The 25,397-nt window shown below is 37.0% G+C and overlaps 2 protein-coding genes across 2 annotated transcripts in view; one reads left to right on the top strand and one right to left on the bottom strand.

Moving 5' to 3' along the window:
• LOC140144687 (uncharacterized) overlaps positions 1-25,397 on the top strand; it is a 156,042-nt gene that overhangs the window by 99,452 nt on the left and 31,193 nt on the right. The window lies entirely within an intron of this gene.
• LOC140144689 (uncharacterized) lies at positions 277-25,199 on the bottom strand. The gene is made up of 12 exons (XM_072166499.1): positions 25,072-25,199; positions 23,315-23,466; positions 22,881-22,955; positions 22,199-22,273; positions 20,429-20,503; positions 18,576-18,650; positions 16,947-17,021; positions 7,878-8,139; positions 4,720-4,850; positions 4,387-4,461; positions 3,236-3,482; positions 277-660 (listed from the first exon to the last, which is right to left on the bottom strand). Exons 2-12 carry the CDS (start codon positions 23,447-23,449, stop codon positions 539-541), a joined length of 1,347 nt encoding a protein of 448 aa, XP_072022600.1. The 5' UTR covers positions 23,450-23,466; positions 25,072-25,199; the 3' UTR covers positions 277-538.

The raw sequence follows: 25,397 nt of genomic DNA, 5'->3' as shown, positions 1-25,397 counted from the left end.
AGAACACGCTAAACTTTAAAGCTAGTGCCGGTGACTCGAGGTAGATAAATAGACCAGTATAATATTGTACTTATCTACACATGACAGCTACACATGGCAGCTATTGCACCTACCCACTTCTAGCACTGAGCAGTCGACACGTGAGAAAAAAGTCGTCAACGTTTTTTAAAACCTACGGCCTAAATTTTAACATGTTAAAGAATCCAGAGTCCATGTATCTCTACCTATTGGTTTTCTAATAATGGATCTTAAGATAGATTGAGAATGTGTAAAAAAAATACTACCCCAGCAAAGCACTAATACATGTACCTCATACTGACTCTGAGGCTATTTATGTTAGAGTGTATGCTTCAGAAAATGTTAAATTTAAAATAAATATCATGGGAACAAAAATTCATTCACCACAATGTATGTATTACGTATTCTGAAATGACAAAGTTAACAACAAATAATGAAAAAATAATATCATGATAATGTCCATGCACGTTGACTAAAAAAATGTGGTGGAAACCAAAATTCATTCACCACAATGTAACGTTCATTTGCGCCCGCTTTTTAGGTCCCTCCTGGCATTAGTGACCTTATAACAAATTTTTCTGTTCAGCTCCTTTTGAGTGAACATTTGCAGGTTGTTCTTCTTGGCATATTCCATTACGTATTCTGAAATGACAAAGAAAAAAAAAATAAAAAATAATATTATCATGATCTCCACGTTAACCTGCACATATGTGATGGGATCAAGCAAAATCAGTCTGAACTTGGAAATATTGATTTTGAGATATAGTCACACAAATATTTTTGTTTCCTGTTATTTTGGAAACTCTATAATTGCTCAACTTTGGAACTGGTTGTTCAATTTCAATGGGGTTCTCTGCAAAATCCACATTTTAAAATGCTTTTTACTATCCTATAAGAAACTGAAAATTTAATATGTCCATGTTGCGACTAATTTTGCTTGATCGCATCACATATATGTGGTGATGGATTGAGTAATAATAATATAAAGAGTGCAGTGATTAATACATAGAGTGCACTATGCAAATGCAAACCAACAAGCCTCAGCACACTTAACAGGAATTCACTTCATGCTATGGCACAAGAGATACCATATCAACAACCAGGTACTTCCAGCTAAGAAGCACCTATGTACATATACAATCACTGTAACCAGAATTCCTTGCCCAGAGACTTTCCAACTAAATTGATAAAATGACAGTTCACATAAAATTGGCATTGCTAACAGTTTTTAGCATCTGCCAATTTAAACCCCTTTATTATTTAAGATTGTCAGGGGTTAGGCCCCTTAGAGTAAGGTCCATAAATATACTTGCAAGTGATTCATGCTTGTTCATAAACCTGTTTATCACCATTAACATTTTATGTACGTAAGTATTAAAAATGTAAAATTTAATATGAAAATTGAAAAAAAAATATGGACTGATCCCAAAGTAAGGAGGGAGGTGGACATGAAACAATTTTTTATTAGTTGGCCTTATAAGTAGCATTTCATCCAGCATGAAATACCTGAATGTGACCATCCACGACAAATCCAGTGTTAAGTCGAACTTTTGAGTATCATAGGTTATTCAACATTTGAAATCTCCATTAAACAAGCTTTAAAATGATATACATTGCGAAACGATATTGGGATAAACCAAGCATTATTATATTACAATAGAGTCACTGATCATCTCCATTTTTTGCCTTTGGTGAATAATAAGCCTAGCTATTATTAGAATGTTTGAATCTCGCGCGTATGTGTATTATATAGTAGGAAATGAGAAAAAGTGGAAATTTAATAAAACAAATGTTCTTCTGTGGATCGGTGTTTTAATAATAGAGCATGCCAAGGTTATTATTCAAAAACATTTAAAGAAAAGTGATTATTACTGAAAATAAAGTACTCTTTAATTTCATTTTCGATATTGTGAAGTGTTATAAGTTTTTTTGAAAATATTTTTGATAGTAGGGCTAATTATGTTCCAACTTACACCCTCCCCCTTTAAAGTAAAATAATGGGCGTTTAATTGCAAATACAAATTTCAAGCCGCTCATCCTCGGCAGACACTACTGTCTGGTAGCGATTTCTTGTCTGAGCACCCAACAACCTGAAAGATAACCTTACAATATGGCATGTCGTGCAATGCGCTGTAGTTCCATATAAAACTTAAAATTTAGGTAAATTGTGTACGCATTGGCACCCAAAATGTGTGTATGTAAGTAGTTTTAAAAATGATTTTCGACCATTTTCTTTTCCAAACTCGTATCAGTGGGAATATCTGTAGTGCGAATTCGACAGCGTTGTCATGAAATATGTACATGATACTCTACATGATACTGAGTTGAACCGTTAAGTCATACGATTGGCCTACTAATCTGATCAGGTTGGTTTAGCCCCCCGACAAAGACAATAAACTTATGCCATAAGCTTCAGTGACGAAGTGTCATATGGGCAAGGTTCCCCCCCGCCCCAGTAAAAAAAAGAAAAAAATTAAAAAAAAATCAAATCGATTCAGAACTAACAAGTTCGAATCTTGTTCGCTGGGGTGATGTGTTTATCATAGGAAATCTACCCCCCAATTCCACCTACCACTACTAAAAATGTTTTATCTTTCTCTAGGTAGGCTTGGCCTATCGGTTGAATACTTTATGCCAAATTTGCCTGATAATGTCTCCTATTGAATGTCTGTATCATGCGGACCCCTATCCACCATTGTGTCCACATAAGAGATAAATTTTGATAAAATAAAATATGTTATTAATCATGATGAACGAATCCTGCTTGAGTCAAAATGTTTATTAAAATTAACAGTAAAATGGTCGTTAAGAGTTTATATAAGCTCTCAGATTACGAGTCCAAGGCCGTAACCACTGAGCCACCGTGCCCTCACGGTGGGCAAGTGAACTACGGAGAAGTTTATGTAATGAATTATTGATTTCTGTAATGCTTATTGGCAGTAGCGGGGCCACGATTTTTTTGGGAGAGAGGGCATGGGGGCTAAAGGAATTTCAGGAGGGCAAAATCAACCTATTTTGTACAAAAGTGGACATTTTCTAAATTTTAGGCTTTTACTGGGCAACTGGGGGAAGAGTTCTGACTTCAGACTGGGGGCATTTACCCACTGCTCTCCCCACTCCCCCCCCCCCTGGTGCCACCACTGCTTGTTGAATAAAGTACTGGCGACTTTACACTGTGTTCATGGTGGATGGTCACAAATATACTGTGATGACATACCTGTAACAGCTGCCACCTTCAAAGCATCCAAAGGTGGCTTGTATTTTCTTGTTGGATCTTGGACTGTCTTCCTCCTACCCAAACAAGTAGACTCTGCCAGCTCCTGGGTAGTGAACAGTATATCTATAACCCCATTGATAAGGAACCCAATGGGATCTTTTTTGTTCAACACAAACAGTTGAAGCTTGCGTAACCTCGTACTGTCCACCTTTATGGTCTTAAATCTCCCATCGTTGAAGAGTTCAACCTAGCATAAAATAGATTATGTTCAAAGAATGTTTAGAATAGTTGCTACAGAAGCATCTTTACTCTTAGTTTTTTAAACATTCTGAAAAATAGACAAATGTTGAAGTGAAAGTGCACCATTGGGTGATTCCAGTAGAAGTCCATACAACCCATATGGAAGACATGACCTTAATCTACCACACAGGGGGTACAGATTTCAAAAGGAGTCCCCTTATTCAGGTAACCTGGTTGAAATTTGCACGCCCTGTGTGTAAGATTAAGGTCATGTCTTCCTTACGGGGTGTATGGATATCAACTGGAAGGGCTCATATTGTGCAAAAGTTTCCTCCACAGAAAAATAACATACAGTACATAAGCCCCCTCCCAATTTTTTTTTTTTTTTTTTCAGATTTGGAGTATGTCTCTTTGGAGACCCTTTTTTGTAGCTGGAGCCAAATAAGTGCTAGGATCGTTCATGGTTTTAAAAAAGCCCCCCCCCCCCCAAAAAAAAATGCAAAGTTATAATTTGTGTTCATGTCATAGGCTATCATTATTAATGACTTCGGTCGATCCTTCGTGTAAGCTAATCCTAACTCTAACCCTAACCCTAATCATAATCATAACCCTAATCATAACCCTAACCCTAATCATAACCCTAAACTAAAGGATTGTCTTGCACTCTGCTGCTTAAAATATAATGAATACTAGAACTCCGGGCTAGAACTACAGCAACAAATGTTGTATGCTGTACCTAAACTGCAAATTAAATTGAACATTTTGTTAACATACTGATTAACTTTCAAGTGACTTGCTGTTGGTATACGGTATGTACCTTTCAGCCAACACTCAAAATACATGTACCTATAAACACTAATTATTTAAAAAAGACAGTAACATTAACATTTTACCTAACACATAACACTCACCATTGTAGTGTTAGATGATGGAGCACTTTTTACTGGCAATTTTTGAGCTGGTGGTGCTATATGATATCCAGGTGTCTGGAAGAAAAACATACAGATAGTTACTCATTATGTTCAAATGATATACTAACACAATCGCAAATGTTGTTGATGTCAGTAACATATCTCGGCCTCAAGCTGAACTGTTGTTTTAAAAGCAATCATTCATGTCATGATGGAGTAGTACTTCTCCATGTAACAGAGCAAATTATAGACATGTTTAATGTTTAAAGCCGTAATGTACGATTTCCGTCAAATTTGAATTAATAATACTTTTTCGTGGTTAAACCAACTCACCGTGCTACCAAAATATGGTCCGCTCTTTAGGTCCCTCCTGGCGTTAGTGACCTTATAACTAAATTTTCTATTAATCTCCTTTTGAGTGACCATCTGCAGGTTGTTCTTCTTGGCATATTCCGTCACATATTCTAAAATGACAAAGATAACAATAAAAAATAAAAAATTAATATCATCATAATCTCCATGCTGACCTTCACATAAATGTTGATGGACTGAATAATAATAATAATATAAGTGTAGTGATTTGCATACAGTGCACTATGCACATGCAAACCTATAAGCCTCAGCACTTTCCAGGAATTCACTTAGTACGTAGGCACAAGAGATTCCATATCAACAACCAGGGACTTGCAGCTAAGGAGCACACACCCTATACATACACAATATAAAATCACTGTAGCCAGGATCAGTCCCTGAGTTCTTGTGTCTATTGACTGAGACAATAAACAATCAATTTCTTGCACACAGACTTTCCAAGTTAACACATTTGTAGCCGTACATCACGAATCAGCCGTAAAGTTAGCCCGGTCAATTTTGTTTTATTTCTTGTTTAGAAAATATACATCATAAGCTTTAAAATGGTATGTCATTTGACTTCAAACGATATCCAGTTACAGCTAGTGGGTTTATGGTTTGTTGAACTCTGCTCTTTCAACAAAATGGTACCTTTTTTCGGTTCTACACATGTCTCTTTTTCCAAATTGCTGGTAATAAATATCAAACAGTCATAATTGATGGTCATTTCAAATCATCCCCAAGTCAACAAAGTTCAGGAATGTCCTCTCATTGTTAATTGTTGGTCTTACATACCTGGACAAAATACAATGCTTTGTAACCCACCACTTGAACAGGATTTAGCCAAAGCAAACAAAGACTAGAGCTATTTACGGATTCTATAGAAATAGGTAGAAGACTATTATCCTCTTCAGCAATAGGATTATTGGATCGGTTTAAACGGTGTTTGACCCGCGCTATCAAATGAGAAACTTGTCGCACCAAATTGAGGTACCTATGAATACGAACTTCACACACATTTTACACTGTAATACAATTTGCCAACCTTACAGCTCATTTGTGGTGTACAGCCACATTAATTCAAGAAAGCAAGGTGACAATTATCTAAGATATTTCCTTTATGGGGTGTGGGTGGCAATTGGGAGGGTAGACTACCCCGTAGTCCACTTGCCCATTGTGCATACTCTGGACATTGTATTTAAGCTTAAAACTCTGATTTAATTAATGTGTGCACAATTGATAGATTTTCACATCTGATCAGTCACCCTACTCCCTCTGTTTGTTAGCTTCCCAAGTGGACTACTGACATTGCCTTGCGGTTAAGATTTTTAACACGGGACTCTATGGAGAGTTAGGCCAATTTCTGGCCTAACTAAAATTGGGCATGATGTAATGCATCTTTAAATGGATCTGCCTTGTGATTGGTCGCCCATACCTCGCTATGCTTTAAATCGTCTGGGCCCGCGCCATTACCATTAACTATACCGTAAACAACTGTCTGTGGTATTTGCGGCGCTTTTGTGTAGACGCGAAAGTTAATCTCTCATCAAACATCTAGCGCGTATTTGTGGTTAATGGACTGATAAACAAGTATGCTTGACAGTGTGTTTTTAGAGAGCAAAGTCCAGGGGGTAAAGTTCTGCTTACAATTCAAAGTTCATAGTCGAAATTTCGGGGTTCGCTATCAATAAACTGGTAGATTCCAAAATCAGAATTGTTCAGTATTAAAGTGAGCCGTTATAATTATGCAAGATAATGTTGCATTCAATTACTTTTATTGTCACTAATCGTCTGATATTTTTAACTCTTTATGACCATTTTACTATTGAATGCTTTAATTTTAATAAACATCAGTATAATTTTGAGTTCAACGAAATGGGTTCATCATGACTAATAATAACATATTTTAAATAAAATGGCATAGTCTATTGGGAGGGGGAATCCAGCAAAGTGAAATGGGGGGGGGGGGCAATTACTACACTGGAATTTGACAAGCGGTTCATAATTTATGATTAGAAATAAGGTACCGCTAGGATGTACCTCATTGATTTCCTATCATATATGACCGCTTGTCTTGAGTCACTGAAATTGCAGTGTAGTAACTGGATTCCTTGCCCCAATAATATACATAACTTTTGTTACCAGTGTGTTATTATTTTTTGAGAAAAATGCAAAAATAGTCACAAATTTACCACAGGGGTGTAGTACACCCCCTGAACTGAGTTTTTGCTCAATAAAATAGTTTAAAGCAATATTATAACATTATCATACAAAATAGATTAGCATTTCTTTGACATAAAATGTTAGTTTTACTGTCAGATATATCCCCTTTATTTTTGAGCCGAACAACTACGTCAAAGCAAAGAAAATTGGAATTTACTACCAGCGCAGATGTCGCCAATACGTACCACTCCTTCGGTCATGTTATGGTACGACCCTTTGTTGTGTAAATCACCGTCCCGCGCTGTGTGTTATGAACATCGTGTATGCGTTCGACTAATAATTCCATCGTAATAATAAGGCGCCGGTTCGGCGCTTTATTCAAAATATCGGATTTTGACAAAACTACAGCACCTAGAGTCTTGATTTTTGCAGGGTATATTGGTTTAATAAAGTACAATATAATTGTGTAAAAAAATGAATTTTAAAAAATCAGTGAGGGCGTCCTCAACAGCAAATGTTATAATATGGCTTTAAAGTCATTAAAATAATAATTGACTGACTAAGAATGAGAATAATCAATATGAATGTTTGTGTGATAGATGCCAGGCAGGTCCAAAATTTTATCGTAGTATGCCGGTATTGGCCCGGGGTATTGGACCTGCCTGTCATCTATCGTGGTAGAGGTTATTAAAAACAAAATTTCATATTGTTCAAACTCTACATGCAAGTATACAGTCATGACAGGCGATTTGCGCGAAAAAAAATAGCAAATTGCGCGGAACTTTTTTTCAGTGCAAATCATGTATCCCAGCCCATAGAAAAAAAACAACAATTGCGCGGAATTGCACAGAAAACAAGTTTCGCGCAAATCGCTTGTCCCTGGTCATGAATTGCTATGATAGCCATTCCAGTATGGCAGCTTATAGAAATCCAAGATGGCTTCCAAAATGGCCGCCGTTTTGACTGTGATTACATACCTGTCACAGCTGCCACCTTCAAAGCATCCAAAGGTGGCTTAGATTTTCTCGCTGGATCTTTGAATGTCTTCTTCTTTATACCAAGACAGGTAGACTCTGCCAGCTCCTGGGTAGTGAACAGTAAATCTATAACCGCATTGATAAGGAACCCAACGGGATCTTTCTTTTTCAACACGGTCAGTTGCAGCTTGCGTAACCTCGTACTGTCCACCTTTATGGTCTTAAATCTTTCATGTTCATCTCCATCCTTGATGAGTTCAATCTAGCATAAAACAGATATGTGGTCCTGTGTCACAACCTGGGGTACCTTTGTGTTACATAGTAAAAAAATGAAATGGTTCATACATTTTACCTACACATCTCATTTGAAGTGGTTCATCCTTCTGAGCATTTTGACACCTTTTTTATGGAAATCGGTTAAAAAATGAGAGAGTGCGGGCAAAAACAGTCACAAACTAGAGTCAACAGATTCTGAGTACAAGCCGCCGCAGTTGACCTTTGACCCCTAAACTTTGACCTTTGGGGTCATAAATATTATTATATTTTTAACATGTTTAGAATGTCGTAAGAATAATTCCTGTTGAATTTGAGCTCGATTGGACCAATTTCGAAATTTGACCTTTGACCCTATAACTTGACCCTTGGGTCACGGATGGGGTCAACTGCTCTTGCATTGTGCTTAGGAAGTCATACGAAAGATTCCTGGTGAATTTCAGCTTAATCGGAACTTATATGGATTTTGATTTTTTTAAATTTTTGATTGACCTTTTGACCCTCTTAATGACCTTTGACCTCAATGGAAAAAAAACCTTATGTACACGGACAAAATGCATTGTTCCAATTTTAATTAAAAAATTCTAACATGTTTAGTTCTTGAGATAAAAATTCTTAAAATTATTCAACTAAAAACAGGAAGTGACCCCTTAATGACCTTTGACCCCCCAAAATAAAAATACCATGCATACATCAGGGAACACTGATTCATGTATGATGGTTATATTACTCTGGTTTGTTTACATTTTGAGATAATTTTTTTTTGAATATTTCGGTTTTTGACCGGAAGTAACCCTTAATGACCTTTGACCCCAAAACTGTAGGCATCCTAAAGACCCTGGCTAGTAGCGATTCATATGTGCTAATGGCGACTCTCTGCTATGTAATTTGTAAAGACAGTGATTTTTTGAATATTTTTAGCTTTCAGACCGGAAATGACCCCCTTAATGACCTTTGACCTCAATTCTTTTTTTTTTTTTTTTTTTTTTTTTTTTTTGGGTCCAGACCAGACTTGGAGCTGAAACCAGTTGTTCTACAATTGCTGGCTGACATCCCTAGCTGTCAAGCTCTTGAATCTTCAGTCTATTAAGGTGAGCATGTTCCATTTTTTCACCATGTATTTCGCCGCCATCACACTGCTTGTCATTTCAACATCAACAACTGTTACTACCAACTTCAATACTAGTCACGACATTGGCTATTGGACAACAGATTTTCAAGCAGTATACCAGTCTATGCCGAACTTCCAGAAACAGAAACTTACAGCTCCTTTACAGTACTACTCAAATTCTTGTGCAACCTTTCGGGTCAATTTGATCATAATCAGTGGTGATATCGAACTAAACCCTGGTCCAGATTCAAACAATGAACTGAAAACTCTGTATATAAACACAAGGAGTGTTAAGACTGTCAACAAAAAGTGCAATAAATTAAGAGATTATGGTTTTATTCTGTGTAAAAAGATTTTTGATATCGTCCTCGTCACAGAATCATGGCTGAATGATAATATTCTTGACGCCGAGGTTTCCCACCCAGACTACATACTGTATCGTAAGGATAGAATACCTGACAAAAAGAAATGTCGTGGTGGTGGTGTAATCTGTAGTGTTAACAAATCTGTCATGTCTCTTCGGAGGATTGATCTTGAGCCATCTGATGCTGAAATAATTGTTGTTGAATTAAGACCTAACAGATCAAAGAAGATGGCCTTGATTTTATGTTATCGCTCACAGGACTACAAACTTGATCTTTTTGCAAACAGATTCCATTTTACTTTATCTCGTGTTTCTGATTGTTTTGACATTATTCATGTCTTTGGTGATTTTAATTTGCCAAAGATAGATGGCTGTAGAAACAATTTGAATATATCTGATGCTGAGAGTCAATTTCTTGACTCCGTGAATTCATATTGTCTCACCCAAGTCAATTTTATTCCATCTCGGGTTGACTGTGATAACATTTTGGATCTTATTTTTTCAAACACGCCTGATAAACTGTCTGATGTTGTAACCTCTTGTGAATTTTTTCAAACTGATCACAAGCTTTTGGAATTTACTATAAAAACCAAAGTTGTTCGCTTAAAACCAATAAGCAGGCATGTTTACAATTTCAAGAAGGCAAATTTTGACAAAATTAGAGCTGAGCTGAATTGTGTTGATTTTTCTGAGGTTTATAATGCCATTGACATCAATTCCGCATGGTCTAACTTTATTCATATTTTTGTTTCCATCCTTGACAGGAATATACCCAAGGTCAAAGTAAAAGACAGCACAAGTCCTGCCTGGATTGACTCAGAGGTTCGGCATCTACAGAAAAAGAAATACACTGCGTGGAAGCGTGCAAAGAAAAGTGATTCGCTAACCACTGGGCCAAATTTAGGAAATTGCGTAATCGTCTCAAAAACCTGATCTCACGCAAGTATGATGATTACATTGCCGGGTTTAGTTCAACGCTGTCTGACAACCCAAAGCGCTTTTGGTCTTTTTATCGATCCAAAACGAGATCTAAATCCTTGCCTCAGTTTGTGAGTCACAATGGCACGTCAGCTTCCACTCCCAGTGAGAAAGCCACACTTTTCAATAACTATTTCTTCTCTGTTTTTACTCAACCTAGGGTCCGTGCTAGTCTTCCTACAGTTTCCATCCGTCACCATGATCTTTTGGGTACTACAGTAATTCAGGAAGATAAGGTGCTTAAAATCCTTAAAAAGCTTGATGTATCAAAGGCTATTGGTCCGGATGGATTGTCACCTAGAGTGCTTAAAGAATGCTGCCATCAAATCGCATATCCTTTATGTTATATCTTTAATGTATCTCTAGCAGAGGGTAAACTCCCCAGCCAGTGGCTTGATGCTAACGTTGTCCCTGTGTTTAAGAAATCTGACAAACAGCAAGCCAGTAACTATAGACCTGTCTCATTACTATGTATTTGTGGTAAGGTTATGGAGCGTGCCATTTTTGATATTATTTTTCCTGTTGTCAAAGACCAGATTTACCATCTCCAACATGGGTTTATTAAGGGCCGCTCCACAGCTACTCAGCTTATTGAGGTATTCCATGACATTAACTCTGTTCTTGACAACTCTGGGCAAGTCGATATGGTGTATTTGGATTTTTCCAAAGCTTTTGATAGCGTTTCTCATGACCTCCTTGTTCACAAACTCAGTTCTTTTGGTTTCCATTCCGATCTTATTTGTTGGTTTAGAGCTTACCTGACAGGCAGACGTCAACGAGTTGTTGTGGATGGTACTTACTCTGACTGGCTGCCTGTGGTTTCCGGTGTCCCACAGGGATCCATCTTGGGTCCCCTCCTCTTTGTGTTATATATCAATGACTTGCCCAGTGTTGCCAAGAATACCAAAGTTGCCCTTTTGCTGATGATGCTAAATGTTTTTGAATATTGACAGTTTAAATGATTGCCAATTGCTCCAGAATGATCTCAATGCACTTGTTGATTGGAGCAGCACCTGGGAGTTAAATTTTCATCCCTCCAAGTGTCAAGTTATTTCGGTCACCAGAAAACGAAAACCATTTCATTTTGACTATTTCATGAACAACATTAAACTTAGTTCTGTTAAATCCATTAAAGATCTTGGTATTGAAATATCTTCAAAACTAGACTGGAATACTCATATCAACAATGTAGTCAAAAAGTGCAATAGAAAATTGGGTCTGATTAAGCGCACTGTAGGTTTTAACGCACCTGTGAAAGTCACCAAAGCCCTGTATCTAGCCCTGATCAGGAGTGATCTTGAGTTTGGTAGCTGCCTCTGGAGTGGTACCTCCAGACACAATGTTGAGTGCCTGGAAGGTGTCCAGAGGCGAGCTACCAAATTCATTATGCACTATCCTGATCTGGACTATCGGGAGCGCTTGTGCCAATTGAACTTGCTCCCTCTTACAATGCGAGGGAACAGCTTGACCTTTCATTGTTTTTTAAGTGTATTACAGGTGTGTATGACCTGGACATTGACAAATATGTCAAATTTTGCAACTCTGGGTCTGGACAAGGGCATCCCACCACTAGATCATCTACTGCTCCTCTTCTTCTTAAGGTTCCTTTTTGTAGGACTGAGGCATTCAAGTCATCTTTTTTCATCCGCATTGTATCTTTGTGGAATCGGCTTCCTCCTAGTACTAGGTCTTCTTTATCTTTTTCTATTTTTAAAACTAATGCGGTTCTTTTTTAAACTCAAAATTTGATTCATATTTCGAAGCCGACATCACGTGCACGTGGTTTTCTTCATGTAGCTGCACTATGTGCAGGTCTACTTAAAGGGGGGAGGGGACTGGGCATGGGCGGCTTATTTTTGGTCTTGAGGTGGGATGGTCTTAGAGGTGATACGCACCTGTTCGTCCCATTCTCTGCACTGGTATTAATTCGTATTTTAAACATGTATATTATTGTAATCTTTTCAGAATGTATTTTGCTATTTTATATTGAACTGTTATTATGATATTGTGCAATCTCCAGTGTATAGAGTCTAATAAATAAAAAATAAATAAATAAATACAAGTTTTAAGCACTGCCACATGTTGATTCATATGCATGAGTCACATGATCATTGCATGTAACTTGTGGAAGGAGTAGCATTTTTGTGAAATCACATTTTGACCATTATAGCTAGGTCAAAGGTCACAGCAAGGTCAAAGTCAAATGGAAGGTTTGGCCTAGCCCAGTGGTCTTTTGGGTCAAGTTTGGTTGAAATCTGTCAATCCTTTGCGGAGCTAGATGCAGTTGATTGGTTGCCAGAAGAAAGAAGAAGAAGAAGAAACTAGAGTCAACAGACGCTGAGTACAAGCCGCAATTTGACCCCTATAACTTGACCCCTGGGTTACGGATGGGGTCAACTGCTCTTGCATTGTGCTTAGGATGTCATAAGAAATATTCCTGGTGAATTTCAGCTTAATCGGAACTTATACATGGATTTTGATTTTTGAAAATTTTTGATTGACCTTTTGACCCCTTAATGACCTTTGACCTCAATGAAAAAAAAAAAACCTTATGTACACCGACAAAATGCATTGTTCCAATTTTAAATAAAAAATTCTAACATGTTCAGTTCTTGAGATAAAAATTCTTGAAGTTATTCAGCTAAAAACAGGAAGTGACCCCTTAATGACCTTTGACCCCCCCAAAATAAAAAAATACCATGCATACATCAGGGAACACTAATTTATGTATGTTGGTTATATTATTCTGGTCTGTTTACATTTTGAGATAAAAAATGTTTGAACATTTTTGATAATTTTGGTTTTTGACCGGAAGTAACCCCTTAATGACCTTTGACCCCAAAACTGTAGGCATCCTAAAGACCCTGGCTAGTAGCAATGCATGTGTGCTAATGGCGACTCTCTGCAATGTAATTTGTAAAGACAGTGATTTTTTGAATATTTTTTACAAATTTTTCAGATTTTGACCGGAAATGACCCCTTAATGACCTTTGACCTCAATTCTTTTAGGAAGTTTTAAGCACTGCCACATGTTGATTCATATGCATGAGTCACATGATCATTGCATGTAATTTGTGGAAGGAGTAGCATTTTTTGTGAAATCAACATTTTTGGCCATAAGGTCAAGGTCAAAGGTCACAGTCAGGTCAAAGTCAAATGTAATGTTTGGCCTAGTCCAGTGGTCATTTGACTCAAGTATGGTTGAAATCTGTCGAAGCATAAGAGAGCTAGGGCGAAACGTGGCAAGTCACGCAAAATGTCACGAGTTGCCAGAAGAAAGAAGAAAGAAGAATTGAGAAGAGACAGAACAAGCCGACATCCGTCGTCGGCTTGTAAGATTGGAAGAAGACAGAACAAGCCGACGTTCGTCGTCGGCTTGTAAGTAGGGAGGATGTAACCCCACCTCTTTTTTCCACATTTACAATCATTCTGAGCAAGTATTGGTCTTTTAAATGAACTTTTGTATTTATTCACTTGGTTTAGATGTCTGGGAGTTCATTTAGACATTTTTTACTAGATTCAAATTTTTAAAGGGGTTTTAAATCAAATTTACAATATGAATCCCTCCCTAATCCTCCTCCCCTAATCCTCAGCCACCCTTGGCACATTTCATGCCAAACGTCATAAGAAAATAATTGAAAAATATTTGAAAACAGGATAAAAACATGAGTAATATAGAATAAATTAGCCTCAATTTAAGACCTAATTGAATCTTCTAAGTGAAGGAATACTCAAGAGACAGTGTTTTGAAATCCAAACTGCACATCAAAATGTAACAAAGCCACCTTTTTGTGTACCCCAGTATATGGCACAGGATCATGTTCAAAGCAATTAAATTTAGAATAGTTGCTATACAAGCATCTTAGTTTTTTAAACATTCTGAAAAATAGACAAAGGTTGAAGTGAAAGTCCACCAGTGGGTTATTCCAGTTGAAATCCATATACGCTGGCGAAGTAAAATAAATCGGATTAACTACCATAGCAATAGGTGAAAACAATTTTGAACATATTGCGCTGCACTACAAGCAGGCTGCACTCATCACCTGTGTATGTCTGCAATCATATAGATTGAATACATACCAGTATTTTCAAAGACACTTATCCTGCTAATGATCAGCATGATATGCTTCAATGCTGAGGTACTGCGTGAACGTACCAGTGCAGCATGGTATATTCAAAAATTGTTTTCACCTATTGCTATGGTAGTTAATCCGGTTATTACATCACTTTGCCAGCGTATAGCTTCTATGGAAGACATGACCTTAATCTACCACACAGGGGTTGCAGATTTCAAAAGGAGTCCCCTATATTTAGGTAACCCTATTTGAAATTCACACTCCCTGTTGTGTTGAAGATTATGGTGCTATCTTCCATAGGGGGTGTATGGATTTCAATTGGAATATGGCTCATATTGTGCAAGATTTCCCTTCACAGAAAAATAACATGCAGTACAAAATCGCAGAGTGCAGATGTAATAGCTGCCTTGTGTAAAACACTTATTGTCTATAGCACAACCCGCTCATTGTAAAGTCTTGATGTTCTGTATTACTTTCCTGATGGCCACTAAGCCAACCCAAGATGTCACCTTTACATGTAGTTGGCATTCTTCATGTGTCATTGATCAAAAGTACATTTTATTGTTATATTGCAAATGGCAGCTATTACGTTCTACTGCCCTTAGAATGGTCTTCAACTAGAGCTACAACAAATCGTCGCCTGTATTCCATAGTGGCGTATAGTGATTTTTGGTCATTTTTTTGAAAATTGGCACATAGTTTTTAATGATGTGCTCTTTCATTTGTCTAAGTATCATCTGTCAAAATTAGCTAATTAATTAATTAAATGTGGCGTATAGTTACGAAGTGAAATTTTATGTTTTCCATAGTGGCGTATCGACCATATGTCACTTTTTATACACATTTTATAATTAAGAAATATCGGCAAATATGGAAAACATTGTATGTCATAGTGGCGTACACCTCGCTACATGTCATAGTGATGAATCGGACCTATAAGCCACTATGGAATGAAGCCGACGAAAAGTATCGCCATAGGGATTACATGGCGATCGAAGTGGCGTAAGGTTAACATTGGGTTAGGGTATTGCGTTTTGCGTGTTTTCCATAGTGACGTTTAGTTTTGTACTTATTGTTTTCAGTTTGCCAGTAATATTATGTGTTTATTTCTTTTGAAAAATATATAAAAATAAAATCTATTTAGTTTACTACATAAATTTCACATCATTTACAAAATATGATGAATGTCTGATTTACACAACTCGATTTTAAATTGGCATTTCTTCAAACCTGATTTTCTCGAAAAGTTGTTTATTCGCAGTGCCCCACTATACGCCACTATGGAATACAGCCGACGAAATGATGTATGCTGTATGTAAACTGCATTAACAAAATTAAATTGCACATTTTGATCTGGGGGAGGGTGGGTACTCAATACAAATGACAACATGAGGATATGCTGCAAACGTTGGTGTAGCATTTTCAGCCTTTTGGTATATCAATGACCCCTTATTCTAACCTTTTCTAGGCCAATTTTGGTACATGGATGGGTACTTTTTCCAAACTTTTTTCGTGAAATAATCCAATTTTGCCTCACTGTAGCCAACATTTTTGAAATTTCCCCAAAATATGACGGAAGATTTGTAAAAATTATTTTGTGTTAAATTTGGCTGAAAATTTTGAATTTTGATATAGATAGGTCCAAATTTCTTGAAAAATTTGTATATTGATGGGTCCCCTTTCAAATTCTCAGTGGCAAACCCCTACCCAAACCAAACTTGAGACCCCCCCCAGATTTTGTACACATATGGAGTAACTTTCAACTGACTATATGTAGTTGGTATGTACCTTTCAAGCAACACATTTAAAACACACATACCATAGAACAAAAAGCACAGTGATTTATAGTCACAACGCCTAGACGTTGATGCACAAGCCTCAGCACACTTTCCTGGCTGCCAATGACTGCTACGGCTACCATCATTCCTTAAACCATTTAACAACAATTCAAGGACTTTGCTGCTTCAAGAGTGCACACCCTAGACATTCCACAAATAATCTTTGCAACCAGGATCAGCTCCCAGAGTTTCGTACAGGTTATAACAAGACAATTAGCAGTAAGTTCCTTGTCCATGAGAATTCCAAGCTAACTTTTCTCAATTTTTCCACGAGAGCGTAGGCACCGCCAGGTTTCGAACCTGCAACCTCTCGCACCATAGTCGAATGCCTTAATATCGATTGAGCTATAACTTGACTGATAACTCAACTTGACTTATGAACACTAACATATAAAAAAATAATATCATTCACATTCACATAACACTCACCATTGTAGTGTAAGATGATGGAGCACTTTCTGCTGGTGAGTCTTGAGCAGGTGGTGCTGTACGATATCCAGATGACTGGAAGAAGAACATACAGATAGTACTCATTATGGTCAAATGACACTCACACAATTCTGTGGCCCCATACATGAACATGATATTCCACACAAACATTAAACTAAGAAAAATCAATTTGAAATTTGTACTCAGTGCATAAACCTATGCAAGTGGTATAGGACACGCCGCACATGGTGTACGAGGCTGACGAAACTACAAGGCTGGCAGCCCGTTCAAAAAAGACAGTTAGCAGTTAAATTGAAAACCAACATTATTTACAATGAGGTACTTTGCCGCACCTCAACAGTTTTAGAATAACATAACTTTACTTTGACATCACATAACGCATTTAGGATTGTTTGTGAAGATTTGATGATTACATGTTAATCCAATGGCAACATCAAAAAATGCGATATCGCATCCGCCACCACCTGAATCTATGTGAGACAAATAATACTGCCCTCTGTAGCTAAAAAGTTTGGTTATCCAGGCTGTTGTTTTTTTAGCAAATATAGTGAGTGTTACTCTAAACGTCCATGACTACAACTCAAAAATTGTGGAATTGTGTGATATCAGGTTCATGCATGGGGCTACAGAATTGTACATGTAAAGAAAAATTTCAGTTTCTAATATGTGTACATCCATATCAAAACGATGCACTTGGCGGCTGCTACATGTGCCTCATTTTACATGATAGCTAGGAGTAAATACCAGACTCATCTCAAGTGGAGGTCACTTCAAATCATCCCCAAGTGACATGGTTATGTAATGTTCTCTGTATTAATAATAAGCCAGGTGACTTGGGATGATACAAAGTGACCCCCACTTGAAATGAGTCTGGTATTTATTCCCAGTTATTATGTGAAATGAGACACATGTAGCAGCCGACAAGTGCATCCCCCGGTGCATCCTTTTGATATGGATGTACACATATAAACATTTTAAAGAAATTAAAGCAAAAGCCTCGGCCTCAAGCTGAATTATTGTTTTAAAAGACAAACAATGGCAATCATTCTAATGTCAGATGTCGGGAAGGGTTTCTGTCCATTTGAAACTATAACAAGGTAAAGAGAAACCCCTTGGCTATTTTGCTGTTGAACTCAAAGTTCTATGGGACACTTAGGTCATAATAGGACTTCATGTCAAAGTTGCTCTGTTGACCTACAAACACAACAAATTTGGCTGGTTCCATTCATCAGGTGTAAGTTGGGACAGAGGTAAATATTACAAATATGCCAAAAAAAATCAGGTTTGAAATAAATTAACCAATTTCATATATTATAAGATTATGTCTCAACAGAACAATAAAGATTTGTTGCCACTGATCCTAAGAGGTCTTGCATCTATCACAAAATAAATTTTCCCATATACTGTTTAGTTTAAAAATTGGGTTACTTTGCAATTATGTACAGACATTAGTGCGCAGTTATGTATACAAGTACCCACTTTTTACGTTATGTTTTGCATTTGAAAATTAAATGAGGGTTTTCCCGCCCAGTGGTAATACGCAGGTATGGACCTAAAACCGAATTCATACAATATATTTTGCTTTTGAAAAGCAACATAATAACTCACCATACTAATGACCGATGGCGGCGTATTTATTGGTGTTGAGTATTCTGCTGATGCTGCATGCACATTCCTATTTGACTGGAGAAAGAAAATTGTACATGTCTTAATATTAATGCTAAAAACATTACGTTTTGTTACCTGGAGAGATTTGATCATGTCTCACCTCCTTTTTCAACCAAATTGACGGTAATAACTCTTGTAGTGAGGGATCAACATTTAACCACAAAGTTCCTCAGGCAAAACTCACATCCTGGGAACCAAATACCACACAAGGTAATTTTTATGTAACTCATTGACCCATGTGTGCCATATACACCAGGCACAAAAAGAAACTCGTCAGTTATATTCATCCTTGCTGTTCAATAACTTGATAATTTTGGATTATTCTGAAATATACATTTTGTTAATTGGACTTTGCTTTCTCATTTGACACCCTGTTCGTGAACATTGAGCAAGAATTGACCAAGATATGCCTCCAAACTCTCAAACCCCAAAATGAAAAGTTGCAATTTTAACGATTCAATTGTGCCTGTTACACTGTGTGCTTTATTGATTGGCCCGTGGTGCTTGTGTGCAATACAACGATGCATTCCCATTGAAAATCATTGAAAATGCAACTTTTGATTTTGGGGTTTGAGACTTTGGAGGCGCATATCTTGTTCAATTCTTGTTCGTTTTTCACGAACAGGATGTCAAATGAGAAAGCAAAGTCCAATTAACAAAATGTATATTTCAGAATAATCCAAAATTATCAAGTTATTGAACAACAAGGATGAGTATAACTGACGAGTTTCTTTTTTGTGCCTGGTGTACTCCCTCTACATGTAGCTATAATGACAGCCTGGTGATCTGGTCAACTAATTGATACCAACCTCAGGAGGGAATTAAATTTTTGATCAATTCTCTTCAGGCAGTGAAACGTAATGAATTGGAGTACTTCAACATGTAAAATTACATAAATGCGTTTTAAATATAATCTCCTGTTATAACTCGGGATATAGAGTAACAAATTATAAATTATATCATCTATAGCATACCTTTTTGATAGTTTTTTTTAAACTTCTGTGGTCGGGGTACGCGCTGGTGAATTGCGATCGCGTAAAAGTGACAAGGTCACCTAATACGAGCCGACCAGACAACCAATGGGCCAACCGACTTGTTGTCAAGTGCGTTGATCAGCCAATCAGCGTGATTGTTTATCTTTTCTGTGTGTACGCGATACGCATAGGCACAACCACGGAAGTTTAAAGAAAACAACTTTAATAGTCATTCATACATTATATTTTACTTCAGGGTTCGCAGGTTTTTGCCGCAGGTGGAAAAAACCGTGGATTTAACCGCGGTTTTAACCACTTGGCAAAAACAGTTTTTGCCAGTTTTTGCCGGCAAAAATGGCAAAAACTAAAAAAGTGATTTATAGTTCAGTTTTTTCATCTCAAAACAAATAAATAAGTTACAAAAATAAGTTCCTGAGTGTAACAAGGCCAGATTTTGTAATTATAAGCAATATATTAAGAAATTAAAGGCATGCGTTTTCATTGCTCAAGTGCAGTTAACCGAAATGTGGCATGTATCAAATTCAAAACTTTTTCATTTTAAGGACTTAATGAGACAAAAAATATGTTGAATGATTCGTTAAAAGTTGTGTGTTACTGTTTATGAGCTTTCTGTGTCACTTTTTAATATTTGAGTGACTATATGTGAGTTTTTGCCAGTTTTTGCCATTTTGCCGGTTTAAACCAGGCAAAAACTGGCAAAAACAGTTTTTGCCAGGTTTTTGCCACTTTGCCGGCAAAAACAGGTTTTTGCCGGCAAAAACCGAACCCTGTTTTACTTAAAACATTACACTAACATACCATGCTACTGGCAGATGGTGGCGAACTTATTGGTGGAGAGTCTTGTAATGGCACTGCAGGCACATCCGTATTTGACTGAAGTAAGAAGGGAAATGGTTACAGAATTGCAAGTCAATGGTACGAAGGGTCATTGTTCGAAAACTAAATAAAAATATTATAAATTGACCATAATCTTTACCCTAATCTTCACCCTAACCTATAACCTTAACCCTAATGCTAACCATAACTCGGACCCTAATCCTAATGCTACCCTAACCCTATCCTTAACCCTAATACTAACCTAAAATTCCCTGAACACTAACTTTAACCACTTTCGGACTAATGACGTGGTTCCATCTAAATAACGCTCAAATAGTAACAAGCAAAGTGCAAAATTACAGAAATGTTTAAATAATACTTAGAAAACTGGAGTAACAAAAAATTACAAATATGTTTTTAAATATTTCTGTAATTTAGTACTGTATTTTGTTTAAAATAACTCATGAAATTACATCATATAGTAGTGGTGGGTTAAAGAATGATGCTTCAAATTTCTTAGGGAACTAGCTTATTTGATGCAGTATGATCTCCTGAGCATTTTGACACCTTTTTCATCCAAATCGGCCAAAAATGAGAAGGTGCCGGCCAAAACAAATATTTGGACAGGGGGGTCTGTTGGGGTCTGAAAATCAATATTTTCATCAACAATCATTATTATAATATGCCTGATTCTGTTAAAGTTGATATTGATTAGTATGTAATTGATGTTTGGAATTCCATTTTTGAAAGTTGCATAAAAATTGGATTTGTTGTTTTCTTAAAATGGCCATTTTATGTCCAAATAAGGATATGAGGGCGCTTCGCATTTAACTTGCAAACAATCTTTAAAACGGATATTACAATGGTGTATGTATGAAGATAATCATTGGTAGTACCTGCTCAAGAAATTTGAGCGATTTACATTGTACGGTTTGATTTTGGCAGCCATTTGAATATTTCATAGAACGCTGCCATTCAACTGTACAGGGGTCAATGCACTTTAAAATGTGTACGTTTCAATGGAGGGCTTCCTGAGAATGGTGCCACGGTCAAACGAAAAGAAATATAATGCCCACATTTCTTGAGGATGTGCCACATGAGATTATCTTAACTGACATCATTAAAATTTCATGCGAAAAGAATGTGTGCATGTTTTATACAAAGCGCCCTCACATCCTTATTTGGACGTAAAACGGCCATTTTAAGAAAACGACAACTCCAATTTTTATGCGACTCTCAAAAATAGAATTCTAGACATCAATTACCTGCAAACCAACACCAACTTTAACAGAATTAGGCATAAAATAATGATTATTGATGAAAATATTGATTTTCAGACCCCCAACAGACCCCCTGTCCAAATACTTGTTTTGGCCGGCACCTTCTCATTTTTTGGCCGATTTGGATGAAAAAGGTGTCAAATTGCTCAGGAGATCATGCCGCATCAAATAAGCTGGTTCCCTAAGAAATTTGAAACATCACCCTTTTTAAAAGGCTGTTTAACCTACCCCTACATATAGCAACAATTCTATATGCAAGCATGTACTAAACAGTCATTCATGTGCAATTTACTTAAGACATCCCAAATGGCGGCACAGGGATCATTTCGGAGGAGGGGCATTTCAGGGCAAAGTAAATTTCATTGGGGATAATTAACCAATAAAAGTGGAGGCAAGAAAAATATTGGTGGCAGGGGTGGAGCAAATGCACCCCCAACAGTGCTGCCATTGGACACCCCTGATTTTAACTCACCCTGACAGGTGGTGGAGTATTCTTTGGTACATGTAGTAAATCTTGAGTTGCTCGTGGTACACTATCAGCATGTGACTGGGGTTACAAAGAAAAGTACAGAAAAGTTTAAATAACACTCACTAAAAACATGAAGTGCGGCCACATTGACCCCCATTTTTCAAATACCTCTCATTCAATGACACCCTTTTTTGTTTTCCTGTTGCTAAAAGACCCCCTTTTTCAAAAATTTTGGACAAATTTTGGAAAAAAATTAACCTGTTCTTTTTATCTTTTTTTTTTCGAATTTTTCAAAAATTTTGACATTTTGCACAATTTTGTATCAACTCACATCTTTATTTTCATCAAAATTTTCCCCTGGTCTTACTGCATGACCCCCTTTTTTGGTAAGATTTTCATGCATGTAAGATTTAACAATGCAAGATGGTGATGGAGTATGTGGTGGTGAGTCTATCTTGTGCTGTTGTTGTGACATTTGTCAAAAGAACCAACACTATACATGATTTTACAGAATTCACATCTATTTTGGTATCCTTTGATGGTAAGGTTTTTAAAAATCTCCTGATTAAAATCACCTGTCTCACTATAAATGGAGTATATAATTTGATACGTTTTGTGTGTGTTTATGTGCGTATGAACATAAAACACATACTAATTCAAAATTAAGCATTGTACTATTACTTACTATGCTGACAGGCAATGGAGTACTTATTGGTAGTGAGCCTTGAGCTGGCTGTGCTGCATGCACTTCCCTATGTGACTGGAGTCATAAGGAAAATCACAAAAGTTTCAATAAATGAATCAGACTTGCAGCAAAGAAATCAGATAAAAACTTTAGTCGATTATATTATCCCTGGAATTTGCACAATGACATTTACAAATTAAGCTGGATGTGCAGCGCATATTAATTTCCACAAGGTCCTAGGCACACCCTTTGACGTCGCATATACGCGATGGTTAACACTTTTAAGGAACCTTGCAACATGATCTTGGGAAGGTTACAGCGACAAGACTTTTAAAGAGCGGCTGAATGAACGAACTTAATTTGTTTACAATGCTGTATGCATGAACCTATATTACTATAAGTACATATACTTTTTTGTTGCTGAACCAACTCACCGTGCCACCAAAAAATGGCCCACTTAATGGTGGAATTGATGGTGCTACACATGGTGTATTGCCAGCACTTTGAGATTTGCCATGATGATGTACAAATGATAGCAATTGATTTGCCAATGTTGACGCCCGATCCATAAAATCCACAGGAAAACCTATAACAACAAGGTAATAGAAAAAACTAAAAAGTTAGAAAATAATCAAATCTTCACCATATACTTGGTCTCATCATTGACAATGGTCTTTGGTAATAAAAGGACCAAATCATCCCAAGACTTTTTTTAATAAATCATAAAGTTTGTTACGATATTCAAAATTTATGATAGAGATACCCAGCAAACACAAAACATTCTCAACAAAAAGATTGCCAGAATGTCTTGTTATATTTAGAATAAAGTATATAAACAGGGACTGTCTTTTGGGATTTGCAGGAGAGCATTAAATAGCTCATCTAGAGCCTTCGAGTTAGGAGAGCTGTTTAGAGCAGTTACAATAGAATGTAAGGAGAGAATGGTCAACTAAGGAAGAGCTAAACATCACTCTCCTATATCAGATTTAAGCAGAGCAGTAGAGAGTGATTGCTCTCGCTCTCCTCAAAAGGCAGTCCCTGATATAAAACGTTTTCATAACATTCAAAAACATTATTTGAAAAAATATTCTAACACGTATGAACAAATTTTTAATCTTTACCCAGCAGCGCACACATAGACATTGAAAAAAAACCATCCCTATGTGACTTTGTATATTTCTTTAAAAAATATGTAGTTCTGATGCCTTCCGCTATTTGAACCTAATTTACCTATACATTAAAATCTTCAGCTATTCTCCAGTGTGTGGCTCAATTGGCAGAGTGCCGTGTTAAAAATATGAATATGTGGGTTTTTTCAACACATGTGTGCTGGCTGCTCTGGGTGAAGATTTAAAATATTTCCATCCTATCAACCCAGAGAACTAAATAAAGTATATATGTGACCGTCCACGACGAACCCAGTGTAAAGTTGCACATTTAAGAATCTTGGATTTTGACTTAGTCAAAATCTCCTTTAAACAAGCTTTAAAATGATATATCACATGCAGTTATTGCTTGAAAAATATCTACTTTAAAGTCCAAATTGTGCCTGATAATTCCTTTGTTTTCTATTGAATTCTATTTGGTTTATTGATCCATATCTCTAAATCTGTACTGGCGACTTTACACTGGGTTCGCCGTGGATGGTCACATATAATTTTCATCCCTTATAGATGTGACTTTGTATATTTCTCCGTTTAGCTGACACAAATAATGAAAAGAATAGTTTTGCATATCTACTGTGTTAACCTAGTATCTACGTTAAAAGTGTCAAATGCCATTGGCTGGCCATAGGGCCCTGTTGACCATTGACTCCCATTGCAAATAACAAGGAAGGAGTAGATTTCAGATGGTAAGTCATATACTGTTTCTTGATTCTAAACTATACATTTTTGAGATCCTTGTGATCTGCAGATGAATAATTTGGTGCCATCTGCCGATCTGTCTGTCATGATCTCTTTAACGGTCACTAGGGAATATGGATCAAATCTAAAATGCCTCCACATCTAAAAAATAAACATTGGACCATGTCCTTCATGTGTGGAAAGTCTTATGCTTTTTATCACAAAGTGCACAATTGTACCAAATGTGGGAGCTTAGCAGCTAAACTACCGACCTTAAAGTTAACTTCATCATTTAATAGCTTTAAGGAAGCATTAATGTTTGAAAACAGTTTTCAACATTAACTTGCCTGTTCTAGCTTGTTCAATTTCATCCAACAAGAAGTCCCTCTCTTCCTTCAGCTGAACATTTTCTGCCTGGAGTTGTGCCACTTGCTGCTGGGCGTGCCACTTGCTGTGGCTGCGTATCCAACTGATGATAGGCCCTCTCTTCCTTCAGCTGAATATTTTCTGCCTGGAGTTGTGTAACTTGCTGCTGTAGACGTGCCACTTTGTTTGGTAGCGTCTCAAACTGATGGTAATCAGTATGTCGAGTTCTGATGTGTGTATTGAGGTTAGATCTCCGAGCAAACCCTTTCTGACAATACTTACACTGATAGAGTTTCTTTCTGGTATG

Source organism: Amphiura filiformis, unplaced genomic scaffold (genome assembly GCF_039555335.1).
Source record: "Amphiura filiformis unplaced genomic scaffold, Afil_fr2py scaffold_72, whole genome shotgun sequence".
Classification (NCBI taxonomy): Eukaryota; Metazoa; Echinodermata; class Ophiuroidea; order Amphilepidida; family Amphiuridae; genus Amphiura; species Amphiura filiformis.
The sequence above is the reverse complement of the archived record's forward strand: the minus strand, read 5'-3'. Positions and strand labels throughout refer to the sequence as shown.